This window comes from Euprymna scolopes, chromosome 22 (assembly GCF_053919585.1).
Source record: "Euprymna scolopes isolate OS-2025 chromosome 22, ASM5391958v1, whole genome shotgun sequence".
Classification (NCBI taxonomy): Eukaryota; Metazoa; Mollusca; class Cephalopoda; order Sepiida; family Sepiolidae; genus Euprymna; species Euprymna scolopes.
In genome coordinates this window covers 4,364,269-4,380,012 of record NC_136503.1, presented here as the reverse complement: position 1 = coordinate 4,380,012, position 15,744 = coordinate 4,364,269, and the positions used below count along the sequence as shown (strand labels likewise).

Here is a 15,744-nt window from a genome sequence, read left to right as displayed (position 1 = left end):
ATATACATATAATATAAGTATATATATATATATATAATATATATAGTCATCCATATACAGTACTGTTTCGCTGTTTCACAGCTCATCAGTGCGGCTAGACAGGCAACTACCTCAAGCCAGGATTGAAACCCGACCGTCTGTACGGCAGTCAAAGCTCCTAACCATTACGCTATTGGCGGCTGCTGAACGAGTAGTAAATTTAACGATGTTTTGACATCATCTGAATATATATATATATATATATATATATAATGTATAACATATATATATATATCATATAATATATATATATATAATAGATATAATATATATCACTTTTTCCATAGCTACCAGCGTAATAGATGTATTGAGACTAAAGCTGCTTTCAGGACTGCCAGCAACTGCTGTAAAAGAGTAATAAAACATACAAGAGTCTGTTAAATCCAAAGTAGCTGAGCAGCGGCTTGGTTCCCACCAGTTCTGTCAAATAGCAAACAGGATCTTGAACAGAAGTGTGCGTTCTATCTCAACTATTATCAATGGACCTGAGGTCATCTCGTCAGCATCAGACAAGGCCAGACTATTTGCCAAGAACTTTGCAGCTAATTCTACCCTATGCGACAATGACCATCAACTCCCTATATTTCCTCCTATAACAGACAACATGCTATGCAACATACAAATATCTGTGCGTGAGGTCGCCAACCTAATCAAGAACCTTGATTCCAGTAAAGCAACTGGCCCTGATGGCATTCCAGTTATAGTGCTGAAAAAGCTCCAACCAGAACTTTCCATCATATTTACCAAACTGTTTAAGCGTTGCCTTAAGAAGTGCTTTCCAACACCCTGGAAAACCTCATCAGTATGCCCTGTATTTAAAAATTCAGGTGATAAGTCATCTCCCTCTCAGTACAGACCAATAAGTCTCCTGTGTGTCATGAATAAGTTGTTGGAATCCATATTAAACAAAGAAGTAGTCAACCACCTCAACAGAAACAACCTTCTTAGTGGCATGCAATATGGTTTCCGCTCTGCAAGATCTACAGCAGATGTGCTAACGGTTATATCATATAGGATTAGTGAATCTCTTGACAAAGGCTTCCTTTCCAGGACAATTGCTCTTGACATATCGAAGGCCTTCAATAAGGTATGGCGTAAGGGCCTACTTCACAAGATTTCCAGCTACGGTATAACTGGAAATGTTTTCTCAATCATTAAATCATTTCTCTCTGATAGGTTCATAAGAGTAGTGGTTGATGGGCAGAAATCAGAGGCCCACAGTGTTAATGCTGGAGTCCCCCAGAAGTCCATCCTGGGCCCAACTCTCTTCCTGATCTACATCAATGATCTCCCAAAACACATACTTAAATCATTCGTTGACATCTATGCTGATGACACGACCATCTATGGCAACACATCAAAGGCCGTAGATGACAAAATTCTCTCTAATTCTCTCTCCTCTGATCTTGAGCACGTGGTACAATGGGGAAAGAGGTGGTTTGTCACTTTTAATCCATCCAAAACCAAGCTTTTATCTTTACATCATCAACGCTCTGATCCCCATCTGGCATCAATTGAAATGGATGGCTCTCGTCTTGGAGAGGCTCCATGTTTTGACAAGCTTCTGGGTTTGACCTTTACTCCTGATCTGAAATGGAACACGTACATATATATATAATATATATATATATATATATATATATATATATATATATATAATATAATAAGTAGTTTTATGTTGCGTTTGTTGAATATTACTAAATAAAGAATCATTTCCATTTAAAATCTATTAAGTATTATGCCTTTAAAATTGAGAAAATCATAAAACAGTCTTGAAAAGTGTCTATCTTATGTAAAAAGCCTATATGGTAAACAATATAGACATCAAATTTGGCCTGATGTTGTGTCTACTTAAAATCAAAACTTGAATTTTAACCCTAAATGATTAGAATACTGGTAAGATGTGGTGTAGTATTAGCTCTGGTCAGACTATGCTGGCTTCTTCCAAAGGTGGAAGTTTACAATGACTATCAAATTCATCAGCAGTCTCTAGCCGCATGTATATCCAGGTCATGGGTTGATGGCATACAGCGCCTAGCATTCCCAAATTGTCCCCCATCTTGTACTGACCAGGCTCCACGTTGCTTAACTTTTGATCTAAACATGATAATGCCATATATGATTCCTTATTTTAAAATATTTATTAATTCTAATATAAATTAATAATAACATTTTATGAGCTGTACATTATCTGGCAACATATTGACTTTTTTTCTATGATGCTCGTGATTTGAAAACTAATCCAATCTGGAGAAAGTTTTTTCTGAAAGGAATTAAATTGAATCACATTTTCTTCTTAACGACCTGCTTGAACGATTCACAAAAAAATACAAAAAAAGCTGACAAAGAAACGATAAAGAGACTGAGTTTACGTTATGAGAAAATATCGGCAGCAGCAAAGGATGGCTGGCTTGCAAAGAGATTAGCAGCAGCAGCAGCCTAAAAAACATGCATATGCAAATTTGGAAGTGCGCACAAGTTGGTACAACAAGAAAAAGAAAAAAAAGGACACCACGTACTCGAGAGAAAAAAAAGTGCGATCGAAGAAAATGGATGTGTTCAGTCAAGGATGAGAATGGGCCAGCATGTGATCGAAGGAAGGAGAAATGGGTCAGGCTAGATGGACATGTGGCAGTGAGAGACTTTTTGATGAGATGGGAGAGTAAAGTGTAATAAAAATTTTTTGCTTCTTATTTATTTATTTCCGTTATTTGTAACTGCAAACGTTATATTAGATGTATCCGATTATTACACTTATCAAGTGTTTATCGTATTGAAAACAAAGCTGTACATCTTTTATTGCAGATGGGTGTCTCAGTTGTAGATAGTTCTGTATCTGGTCTTGGAGGCTGTCCCTATGCTCGTGGTGCCAGTGGCAATGTCTCCACCGAAGATGTTGTCTACCTGCTCCATGGTCTCGCCATAAAAACAGTAAGTATTACTGTTTAAATATTTGTAAAAAACATTATGTGAAATGTATTAAAAAAAGGAAATTTAAAATATTTTTAGTAAAACAAACATTAAAACTTTTTTATATATTGCACACACACTTTGCGGACATCATGTATGAGAAAGTGCTATTGTTTTGTATGCAAAAACGTTTTGATTAGAATGTGTTAGATTAGGATGTGTTAGTCAAGGATGTACGAAAGGAAAATTCCTTTTTTAACTAGAAAAAGTAAAGAGAAGTTTTCTACTAGAACTTAAGAATTTAAGTTGACGTGTTCAGGAAAATACATCACTCACAGGAAGTCTTGGGTGACAAGTAGCAAGTTAGATAATAATAGAGAACATGATTTCTGCAGAGAAAACTGCTAAAAAAGAAAACAAAAAAGAATATCAAAGTTCAAATTTAGTTATTTTACAACTTTGACTACAAATAACAAGACAAGAAAGAGCAAAGTGTAGTATCTGTTCTGATGCCGCCCTTCACTTTTTATTTCCTCAGTCAGTGAAAGGAGAGATCCTTTTAGATGAGACAATTTTTTTTCCTCCCACATTAAACAACTGATCTTGTGTTTAACTCTGTCCTCTTAGGGAGGTGAATACATAGAAACCATGCAAGAATTCTATGGTGGTTATGATGATGCAAGAATGACACCAACTCCACTATTACGATTGTTGACGATTGTTAACGATTATTAACGATGAAAAAGAAAGGAAAGAAAGAGACATCACAGTTGATTGAGCCTGCTACTGCTATGTGTCAGCAAATCATTTCAAATACATATCGGATTGATATGCGGTCATTTATTGGGCAGTATCATTGGGAAAAGTATGAACCCATAATTCCCCAGCAACTTGTGTGCGATGAATCATATACAACAAATTCTTTAAAGTATGTTTGGTATCCAAAAACTGAAATGGTTGATATTCATGAAAAAATAAGCAAGCTTGTGTAAGTGCACGAGTTTGGAGTGGATGGTGTAAGTTTAGGGAACTTTTTGCCATTACTAACCAGCAGAGTGTTGCCACTGTAAGTCAAGGCAAGAAGTGTCTGTGCACGCAGAAAGCTGTTCAGTGAGGACTGATATGATATGATGGACATGTAAGGTAGATGAGGGTTCTTGGGTTAATAGATGTAGAACAGTTGAGGTGGCAGGGTCAGTTGGTAGGGAAAAGCCAAGGAAAACGTGCAAGAAAATGAGGAAAATGGACTGATAGAAATAGGGATGAATAAAGATCTATGGCCACAGATTTCTATATAAATTTTTAATAGCCTAAAAAGTCTAATTATTGTTATTAAAAGAGTAGAAAGTAAACGGCTTTATTTTGACTTGTAACTCTCGCTTCCTTTTTTGTCCTTTAGTCTCGACATTCCATGACAAAAATGGAAAAATTACTGTTTTTTTGGGTCGAAAATCTATCTAACACTTATCGTTAGCTAGTTTTTGATCTTGAAGCAATATTTTTTTAGGTCCTTACATCAAGTGGCTTAATGCCTTGTCTAGAGCGGCTTCCATAAAAAAATATTATTGCCACTCTAAATGTAAATAATTTGGATGAGGTTTCTATTTAATCCAGACAGGACACTCATAGGACCCTGAGGTAACTTTGTAACAGAGCATATTGTGAGCGCCTATGAAAATATCAGCAGCAGTTGAAAGATGGATGGCAAGTGATTTTATGAGCAGCAGGAGCAGCGTTTGAACGCATATGCAAATTAGGAAGTGTGCGTGAGCTAGCGCGAAAAGAAAAAAAAGGACACCATGTGGTTGGGGACGTGTAAAATAAGAAGAAATAGTGCAGCCGTAAAAGATGGACATATAAGAAATGGCTGTCTGCGGTCGGCATGTAGTGAAGCAGAAGTGAGAGACTTTTAAGCTGGTGTCGAATCGGGGAGAACGAAGAACGGTAATAAACGACTTTTGTTAAAAAAGAAAGAAAAGCTGAGTCGGATTTATTTATTTTTATTTGTTTTCTCCTTTTTGACGATGCCAGACAGTGTGGGGGGTCTGAGAGAGGTTTGAACTGTAACGAACACAGTTTGAGTGTAACGTTCTCTGAAACAATTTTAGTATATTATACTGTAGCATTTTTGATTTCGATAAATAATCAATTAGTAATAAAAAAATTTATAATTTATAAGTCATGTAAAGATAAGAAGCACCCCCCCCCCCACACACACACACGCACATAAGAAAAGGTTGCATAATTGTATTAATATATATGTAGTTATATACAGAGAGATGAGAAAAAAAATCTTTCTTGCCAATACATTTCTGGTGATATCAAAAAAGTTCTTTATTTAGAAATCTCATTATCTTGAAGTCATTTTTTTTCTCTAGTTATTGTGTTGCGTTCTTGGGTTGCTGAAATCTGGCTGTTTCAATTCTGTGTTACCATGTGGACTGGTCTAATTCCCTGCCAAATAAGCACAAAAGTGGATTGAGAATTTAGTTTTTTTTTTTTCACAAGGTGGTCACCACTTATCAAGGGCCGGAAGCCACTCAGGGATAACAGTTATTGTAAGTACAGTACGTTAGTGTGGATATTTAAAATGTCTACTTAAGAGGCGGTTCATCAGGAATTTGTTTACGTTGGACTTGAAGACATCCAAGTTGTAGTCAGGAGGGAAGCAGGCAGACGGAACAGAGTTCCACAGGCGTGCAGTTCTAAGAAAGAAGCTTTGTTCATGGAATCTACGTTTTGATTTAGGCATAAATAAAGAGTGGGGAAAGTTTTTGACAGTGGATTAAGCTAGATGGGTGTTTTTTGTAAAAGATTGGCGAGGGGGACCAGAGATTGGAGCTCAGACGAGCGCCTGCCATGGAAATAACGATAAAACAAAGATAGGCTTGCAATGTCTCTTCTGTGGGAGAGAGGTTGCAAGGAAGAGAAAAGGGCATCCCCCACTAAGCCACAAAGTCTATTTTGTACTCTGTCAAGGCAGGATAGGCTGTTTTTAGCAGCTCCTACTCAGATATGGCAGCAGTATTCCATCCTTGGATGTACTTGGCTTTTATATAGATAGAGAATTGCATCAGTAGTGAGATATCTTCTGGAGCGGTAGAACGATCCCACCATCTTTCCAGCGACCTTGGCAACAGACGATGTACGTGTTCCATTTCAGATCAGGAATGAAGGTCAAACCCAGAAGCTTGTCAAAACATGAGGCTTCTCCTAGACGAGAGCCATCCATTTCAATTGATGTCAGATGGGGATCAGAGCGTTGATGATGTAAAGATAGGAGTTTGGTTTTAGATGCATTAAAGGTAACCAACCACGTCTTTCCCCCACTGAACCACTCGTTCGAGATCAGAGGAGAGAGAATTAGAGAGAGCTTTGTCATTTACGGCCTTTGATGTGTTGCTTTGCTTGAAGTATTGTTAAATGTGTCTATTAAAGAGATATAAGTTTATAGAAAGCAATACAGTGCAGAGGTGTAATGGATATACATAAACTGAAACAAATCAATATATGATACTCATATAAACTGCGCAATATCTATACTTCTATAGATTTTTTTTTGTATTGATATTCATATTAAAAACCCTTTTTTCTATTTATTTAGTTATTTATTTGCTTCCCCACTGAGCAAATTAGGCACAAGGCCGTTTTTTAATGTGGAGAATGAGAGGGAACTGGATAGTGACAATTGGTATGAAGGGTTTTCCCTACATTGACCAAAACTGATTGCTCAAGAGTAATGGTCTGATATGTATGGTTGCCCCCACATATGGTCTTTGATTGTAGTATCTGCCGGAACAGATACTACACTTTGATAACCAAAGGCCAAGAAGAAAAAAGGCAAACCTTTTTTCTATTTATTTAAAAAGAAAATGCAACTTTGTTATATATGGGTCATGGAATTGCATTCATCTGCAAAATATCTAGCTAATTTGCATATTTTTTTAAACATTCATTTTAATTAATTCCCTATTAATTTTTTTGGTTTTCTTATAGGATGATCATCTTTAATTAATTATTACGTGTAATTATATTCCTGCAGATATTCTACATGATTTATACTTGCGTAATATTTACATAAAAATGTTATAGCAAACACAAACCTCTTTCTATATATATTTATGTATGCGTATATGTATTTGTTTAAAACATTTTGTCTACTAAACTCCTGTCAGTTTTTGGTCTACAGCCATGAAACTTAATATATAGTGTATTCAACCCATGGAAAACTTTATATTTGAATTTTAGCCGGGAATAATCGGTGTAAAAATAAAAGAAAAATGGAATTTGCCAGGTGAAGGTCAAACAACAGCATTACGAATATGCATGCGTAACGTAATAGCTATTGGTTTATGTTTTAATTTTTAGCCTTGCAGCAAACATGTCTTCATAGCTCAGGCATTAATGTAGCATTACAAGCATATGCTGTATTTTCGTGGACATCAACAATATTACATACCTAATGTGCTTCAACAAGTCATATCTTTTTTATTTGTTGGTCAGTTTTTAAAAGAATTACATTGATGGAAAGAGAATAAAATGAGCATTCCAATGATGTTAATTTATTTTTCTTTTATGCGTTCAGTGTTTTTATGCTCAAAGTTAAAAATAAAAAAAAAATGGTAAAAAATGACAACAAAAAGGGAAACAGTTTTTTCGATGTTTACATTTTATACGTTACGTTTGGATACATATGTGCGGGGTTAAATTTGATTGGATATGGCTGAAACTTTACAGGCTATATAAACAAAGAAGTCCATCTCTACTGGTGTTTAATTTTGATTTTTACGACGACAGGAAGAAAAGTTACGACCGAGCAAAGTTGATCAAGAATATTTCAAAATTGATGAGATAAATCGGCATATATCATCCATTTTCATACAGATAATAGTTTCAGAATTATTTTCACGTATAATATGTAAATATTTGATAATTATTAATTGTGCAGAATTTTATTTCAAATGTTATCTTTTATAGAAATACAAATCTGCTTACGGAAAAATGGTCGCTAAGCATGTCATGATGCGCTGAGCTGACTAAAGCATTCTCTTAAAAATAGAAAACTGTGTTTCTGCTTTCGTCTTACTAGACGAGTCATTTTTTATTCTGAGTTCGTCAATTTAAAAAAAATTATTTTCAAGTTTTTCAAATTTGATTTCCAAACAATACTATTTTGTTTTTAACGCTTTTAGTACACATGCACTGAAAGCATTAAAAAACAATGTATTAAGTACATGCGTTTAACTACTTATTTGTACTTAAAGTAGAATTGTGTTTTTTAGTGGTCAAAAAAAACAAACAAACAAAAAAAAAGCAAATACATAACAAATAAAAGGTACTTGTGCAGTAATACTACCATGCTGAAATAATAACGTTATTATTTAGAAACCCATTCTTAACATGGGGAAGGAAGGGTGTTTTTTGTTAACTATTCTGTACTTTAGGTACCTCCAACGCACACCACAGTTTTAACCTCCTCCCGTATGTAACACGATGTAACTGTAATTAATTTATTATTATCATCCTAACTTTTTTTCCTATTTAAAAGAAGAAGCTTCAAATAAACTGCTAATATTTAAAAAAAATTTTTTCCAGCTTACAAAAATAATGAAAATGCGAGACAAAAATCGTGTTTACATTATCGATGCATTAAAACAACATTCCTATGTAGTAATGTGTTTTAAGCCGTTGACACACCTATGTTTTAAAAATCTAGCAAAAATCAAATAATAGTCATATTTACCTAAAATTTCTGATATTTATTCATTATTAAATAAACTTACATATTGAAAGCAGGTTTTGTTAAATATATTAGAGGATTTTTTTTTTAGGTGTTTTATCCCCCCCCCTCCCCATATTTCATGTTACAAAAACTGAAAAAAATAAATGTAGGTCGATAAAAATTTCAACATTTTTTAAAGCTGGAAAGATCAAATAAATAAAAAATAGTTATATTTATATATATATATATAAAATCCCATCATTTTTTTCATTTACCTCAAAGTTGTAAATAAAATTGGGCATAAAATCACTAATATTATGTTAAAAAAAAATAAAATGAACAATTTTTCTTGATTTTTTTTTTTGTCGGTAACATAATTATTTGAATCACAACAAAAAAAAACGAATTCTAAAAAATAATTATTTTTAAAAAGCTTTAAATGATATTAAATTCAAATATTACGCGATATGAAGTTTAAACCGATTTTTTTTATATAACAGGTTTCCAATATTAAAAAATATATTCATATAATATAACATATGACTCTTGAGATAATAAAAAATGCAAAAGAAAAATCGACCAAAAAAAAATTTGTTTCGATTTGATTATTTAAAATGACGGAGGTTGAAATCAAAATTTGCACTTTTTTTCGAAAATATACGGAAGCCTGTAAGGACAAGCATTTGTAGATACATGTATCAACAGAACAGGTTAAAATTAATTTTATCGTCTGTCTGTTCGCTATTAAAAAAATCTATTTGCTTTACAAAAGGTAAGCCTTATATTGTTTTTTATACATTTTTATTCATTTTTTTATTGTATATTTTATTTATTCAGAAATTTCTGATAAATTTATTGTTTAATGTATAAATTTTGAATTCTTTGCAAGCTTTTTTCTTATATCTTCAAATCCTTAACACGTTGTTTTTCGTAATATATAAGAAATAACTTTTTTGTGAACTTATGCACTTATTTTACCATTCTAAAATAATGATGATAGTAAAATAACGTTATTTGCAAATAAATTTTATAGTGCTAATGCTCTTCCATAGAAATTACAATAAACACATGAACTGATGACGTCGTGGTTTTTGTTTAGTTTGATGACAACATTTTGGAGGTACCTACTGTACTTTTACCTAACAATTAAATAAAAAAAGATATAGTGAAACTTGAATTTATTTTTAATTCATTGTCAAGACTATTTTTTCAAATCTGTAAAACAAACCCGTTTTTTTTTTTTTTAACTGAGGATATCTAAATAATAATAATAATAATAATAATAATTAGGCGGTTCGATAAAGAATTTCATTGTGATGCATTTTGTAAATTTTTACCTTGTTTTCACCTTAACATTTTTCTTTAAAATGACTACCTTTAAAGGTTTTTGAATATCACATTTAAATATCTGCAAATAAGTAGCTTTCCGGATATTAAGCAATGTTATTTGTTACGTTATTGCTGGTGGCCATCTTGGTATGCGCGTTTGTGCATAATTTCTCGGGATCGCGCTTGCGCGTATCAAGATGGCCACCAGCGATAACATAAGAAATGACATTGCTTAATGTCCTTATTTATTTTCAGAAATTTAAATGCGATATTCGTTTACAGCATACCTTAAAACCTATAGAAGTAATTTTAAATGTTATGGTGGAAACAAGGTAAAAAATTACCGTTTTATTTCTTTGTTTACATAATTGAATTTTCAGTAAAACAACAGAATAGAAATGATAAAAATTACCATCAACTGGTGAATATATAGTTGTTGCTTATCAGGATTCCTGGTATCCTGGTACTGTGAAAGTTACATCAAGGATTCATATAGAGTACGATTTATGGTTGCATCTCAGAAAATAGGTGTATATTTTGGGCCAGATAGAGAGGATTTACAAAATTGAAAATTGGACTGGTCCCAAAATGCATAAATTCTGGTCGACTATGGGAATTTCCATCTTTTACAGAAATCCAAAATCTATATGAAAATTTTTCTTTGATTTATTTCTGAGATTAATTCATATCTACTCAATTTTTTTTTCTTTGAGGGGAGTAGTAAATACCGGCCATGAATGCTCTTTAGGCATTCAATGGCTACACCCAAGATTAAGCTCTCCTTTGGTGAGGAAGCAGGGAAATGCCTATTCTCAATAAAGCTATATTTAAATACCACTATAATACTTAGTTTAGTTCATGAATAGACATCCACTGTATGATACCATGCGCCGGTTAAAAAAAATTGAAATTTGTACATCTGAATTTATAATTCATGGCTTATGGTAAAGAGATACATCAGATTTGACTGCATAATCAGAAAGAGCACACAATTTTACATAAGAGTGCCAAGTTTCATGAGAATAGCTTGAAAAATAAATAGATGGTGAAATTAGCAAATTTCTTGTCCGTAATTTAGCCCACTATTTCTAAAGAAAAATGTCCACAGAAAAGCCTAAATTTTGGCACTTAAAATTCTCATAACTTTTGAACTACTGACGGTATTTGCATAATTTAAACGGTTTTAAGCATCTTTTACATAGCTCTTTTCACGCAGGTTGATAAAATAACAATTATCTAAAAAGAAAAAAAATCAACTTGTAATGTAAAGTAAATCGTAAACGAAACGTTTTGGTTTCGATTCTCCGTGATGACGCATGAGTCAGTTTTTGTTTTTTTAATTTTTCAAATCATTACTAAATATTGGTCAATACAGTATATTAATTAATATGAAATCTGCATTAATCAAATATCATATTTAAGCATATTTTACGACTTGGCAATGCTGGACAGCCTGCTAGTATATATTTATTTATTCCAGGTTAAAAATATCGGTTTTCCATATTTCTCGAAGCATTTCATTGTTGCATTACTTCCGGCATTTCTTGAAGCATTCTTGAGACATTTTATTCGAGCATCAGTTCCCATTTTCTGGATGATTTGGCGTCCTCGATGAAACATGTTCCAATAGATATCTTAATTGAAGCCGGGCTCTACGGACAAACTTATCTTTAGTTAACCTTTGACAATTAAATATTTTCGTTTACTAGCCAAATAGAAAAGTACGTCCAAGGATGGAATACTGTTGCCATATCTGGGCAGGAGCTGCTAAAAACAGCCTATCCTGCCTTGACAGAGTACAAAATAGACTTTGTGGCTTAGTGGGGGATGCCCTTTTCTCTACCCTGCAACCTCTCTCCCACAGAAGAGACATTGCAAGCCTATCTTTGTTTTATCGTTATTTCCATGGCAGGTGCTCGTCTGAGCTCCAATCTCTGGTCCCCCTCGCCAATCTTTTACAAAAAACACCCGTCTAGCTTAATCCATTGTGAAAAAATTCCCCCACTCTTTATCTGTGCCTAAATCAAAACGTAGATTCCATGAACAAAGCTTCTTTCTTAGAACTGCACGCCTGTGGAACTCTGTTCCGTCTACCTGCTTCCCACCTGACTACAACTTGGATGTCTTCAAGTCCAACGTAAACAAATTCCTAATGAACCGCCCCCTTAAGTAAACACTTCATCAAATCTCCACACTAACGTAATGTACTTGCAATAACCCTTATCCCTGAGTGTCTTCCGGGCCTTGATAAGTGGTGATCACCTTGTAAAAAAAAAAAAAAAAAGTTACTAGCCAAACCTACATGATTTTTAGAATATTACATCTTTGTTTTGTGACGAGTATGTACATAAAGATTTTTTTTTTTTTTAAGTGTAATTCTAAATATACAACAAATTTTATGTTGATACTTGAAGGTATAAACATTTTAATTTCTTCAGATATTTTTTTAAAAGCCTTTGTTAAAAAAAAAATGTATTAAAATTAAACTTTTACTGAAAATTATCTATTAAACCTTTATTTTTAAAAATTTAACTTTGTTCATTTTATATATATAAAAAAAAAGTTGTAAAGATATTTTTCATTCAGTAGTAAGCTTTGGAAGATTCTCAGTCTTTAATCGCCAAAAGATAAGCGTTTCATTATTTCTAGTCACCACTTTGAAAAATCACTTGCAAATGCGACTGTTTCACTCGCAATGTAGAACCCTGTGAAGGAATTTATCACATATTTAATTGTGGAGACATTTTTAAACGAATTATTATTATTATTATTATTATTATTAGTATTATTATTAGTATTAATTGTATTTAATAAATGTGTAATTTTGATATTTAAACATTCTTTTTTCTTTTTTTGAATACTTTAATAAATGGTTACTTTTCATACTTTTGAAACTGTAAAACACTCATTTTTTTTTTTTGACTGTTTATGTTAACTTTCTTTTTTTATGTGTATTTCATATAAAAAAAAAACATTATATGAAAATAAATGGGACAATGTGAACAATTCTATTTTTATTTAATAAATGTGTAATAATAATTATTATAATGCCAAATAACAAAAATTGAATTTAAACAGGGTTGTTGGTAGGGCTCATTTCAATGAGCCGGATATAATTTGATTCAATTTATTCGACTATGGTAATTTTGTTTACATAAATTGAATAAAATTATATAATTCTTCATTTGTATCTACAGACACTAGTGTTTCATGCTTACGCAATCATCAGTGTAGGAGGTGACAATTCTTGCTGGTCATGAGATTCGAACCCAATTACAAAGCCACCTTTTTACTCCATTTGCTAAGCCTCTACCTCAAGACCACCAAATTAATTCCAAAGAGAATTAAGAATTATTAAATATCAAATTCGTGCAAATCTTGACAATCTAGAGTGTTCACATTAGTGGAAGTCGTGAATATTGCATAAACGCTGCTTTTTTGTTTTTTCTTACTCATGTTCTCCCCAAGCAAGGCATAACGTCACTTGAACTTCTATTTTAGTATTCCGCAGACAGTGATCAATCCTTAAGTATTCTTAAAGGGGCTTTGTTAAGTTTTGAGACATTGTGTTGAACAAAGATGGTGGCGTAGTTGAAATCAGTAACCAAGATGGTGGCCAAGAATTAAATGCGGTCCATGGTGTAGTTAACCTGTTAAGTTCTGAGATATTGTGTTGAACAAAGATGGCGGCGTAGTTCAGATCAGTAACCAAGATGGTGGCGTAGTTCAGATCAGTAACCAAGATGGCGGTGTAGTTCAGATCAGTAACCAAGATGGCGGTGTAGTTCAGATCAGTAACCAAGATGGCGGCGAAGAATTAAATGCAGTCCGTGACGTAGTAAACGGCGAACTGATTGAATCCAAAATTCAACAATTTTTATAATAATTTTGAAGCGTTTTCATTGGTTGTTTAGCACAGCCGTTGGTTATAAAAATGATTGGCGAATCCATTTGTCTCATACCCCCATTAGGAGTCAAAAACATTTTGCATAATTATAATTAAATAATAATAATTCTTTATACCGACAGACACTAGTGTTTCATGCTTATGGAATCATCAGTGTAGGAGGTGACAATTCCTGCTGGACATATATTGAATCAATAAAGGTGAAACTGCAAAATTTGTTCGCCATTTTAAGTTGCTTCGGTTTGTGTTTATCTGTTACATCTCGGCATTATATTGTCTTTTATAAATTTGAATTGAAATGTTTTATTTCCTCTTTTGTTTCGCAAACACGGGACATCAATTGTGAATTGACGTGTACAGTCTTAACATTTTATCGACACAGCACCTACTTGTCAAAAGTCGGGCAGGAGAGGGAGATTAAATGTCTTGTCCTGTTGATGCCAACCATTGAAAAAGAGACAGTTTCATCTCCCATACGTATGGCATCGCCATCACACACGTTTTTATTAATTCTCATTATCTACCCTCCCTGCCATACCAATGACATTCACCCAAAGTGGGTTGAACCAGTTTCCTCCAAAGGAGGAAGTTTCATAGGAATATCAAATTCGCAAGTGGTCCCCAGTTGCATGTATACCTGACAGTCATGGAAGATGACGATGTTAGCTCTTTGTATGGAGGTATTGACATCCTTCTGCATACAGCACCTGGTATTCCCAAATGGCCACCCATCTGATACTGACCAGGCCCAGTGTTGCTTAACTTCAGTGGTCTAATGAGATTATACTGTATTATATAACCCCCGTCCCCTTGAAGCAAATGTTTTATTTTTATTGTTTTCTGAATGAATTCCACTAAAAATTTCAAACTGTCTTTTTCATTTTTAAAAATTTTTTCTTTCAGGGTATTGATCTTCCGAAATTGGTGGCGGCTGGTCAGTTTATAAGCAATGCCATTGGCCGCCCAACTGGATCCAGAGTCAATCAAGCAATGTCGTCATGTGCATGATTATTACAAAATGGAAGGAAACCAAACAAATCAAAAAAAATTTAGGCAGTTGATCTTGCTCGGATTTTATCAACGCTGTAGAAACTTTTAGCTTCTACCTTTGTAGTTCCTTTCGTTTTTTTTTTTCTTGAAAATCTTATTTTGCAAAGCAAAAATATTGAACAATATTTTTTTTTAAAATGTTTTGTGATATCTTATTTCATATTTTTTCTTTTTAATTTATTTGTATTATAAAAGATATTGAATAAAATAATTTTAATTTTATTTTCAAAACGAAATATTTGGGTAATTTACTTTTTAAATATAAGAAAGAAAACACAAAATCAGTTTTTCTTTTCTTATTTGGAGAAAAAAAAATAGTTCAAAGATTTTATTTTTAAATCATGAAGAAGAATTATTTATACTATTTATTTTCTAATGTTTTTATAGGTAAAACCTGCTAGACAACCTGTGACTTGTTATATTATTAAATATGCACTTTACTAAATTTCACATTGGTTGATAATCATATTTTTATGAGAAATCATTGACTTGAAAATAAATGTTGTAAAGGACAAATGGTTGTTGTCACCCGTATTTAAAAAAAAAAAAGAAGCTTATTTTGTGGTGTCATCCATGTTAAAGTAAATATATACCTATAAAAGTTAAATTGTCTGTGTCTGTACATTTCCCTACCAAATTACTCTGTCAATTTTCAGTCTACAGACTTGAGATTTGACATAAGAGCTATTGAGATTTAGGAAAATCTTCTTAATTGGTTTTCGATCAGAAATTTGGCTGTCAAGCGGGTCAAAGTTCAACGATTTGACCTTTGAAAACTTTACCAAAC

The 15,744-nt window shown here is 33.0% G+C and overlaps 1 protein-coding gene across 1 annotated transcript in view; it reads left to right on the top strand.

The window, feature by feature from the left end:
- Nucleotides 1-15,177, top strand: part of LOC145243855 (hydroxymethylglutaryl-CoA lyase, mitochondrial-like) — a 93,092-nt gene extending 77,915 nt beyond the window's left edge. The window contains exons 9-10 of the mRNA XM_080106893.1: nucleotides 2,845-2,970; nucleotides 14,811-15,177. Of these exons, the coding sequence (XP_079963019.1) occupies nucleotides 2,845-2,970; nucleotides 14,811-14,915 (231 nt within the window). The 3' untranslated portion in view covers nucleotides 14,916-15,177. The remainder of the gene's footprint in view (nucleotides 1-2,844; nucleotides 2,971-14,810) is intronic.
- Nucleotides 15,178-15,744: the final 567 nt, after the last annotated feature.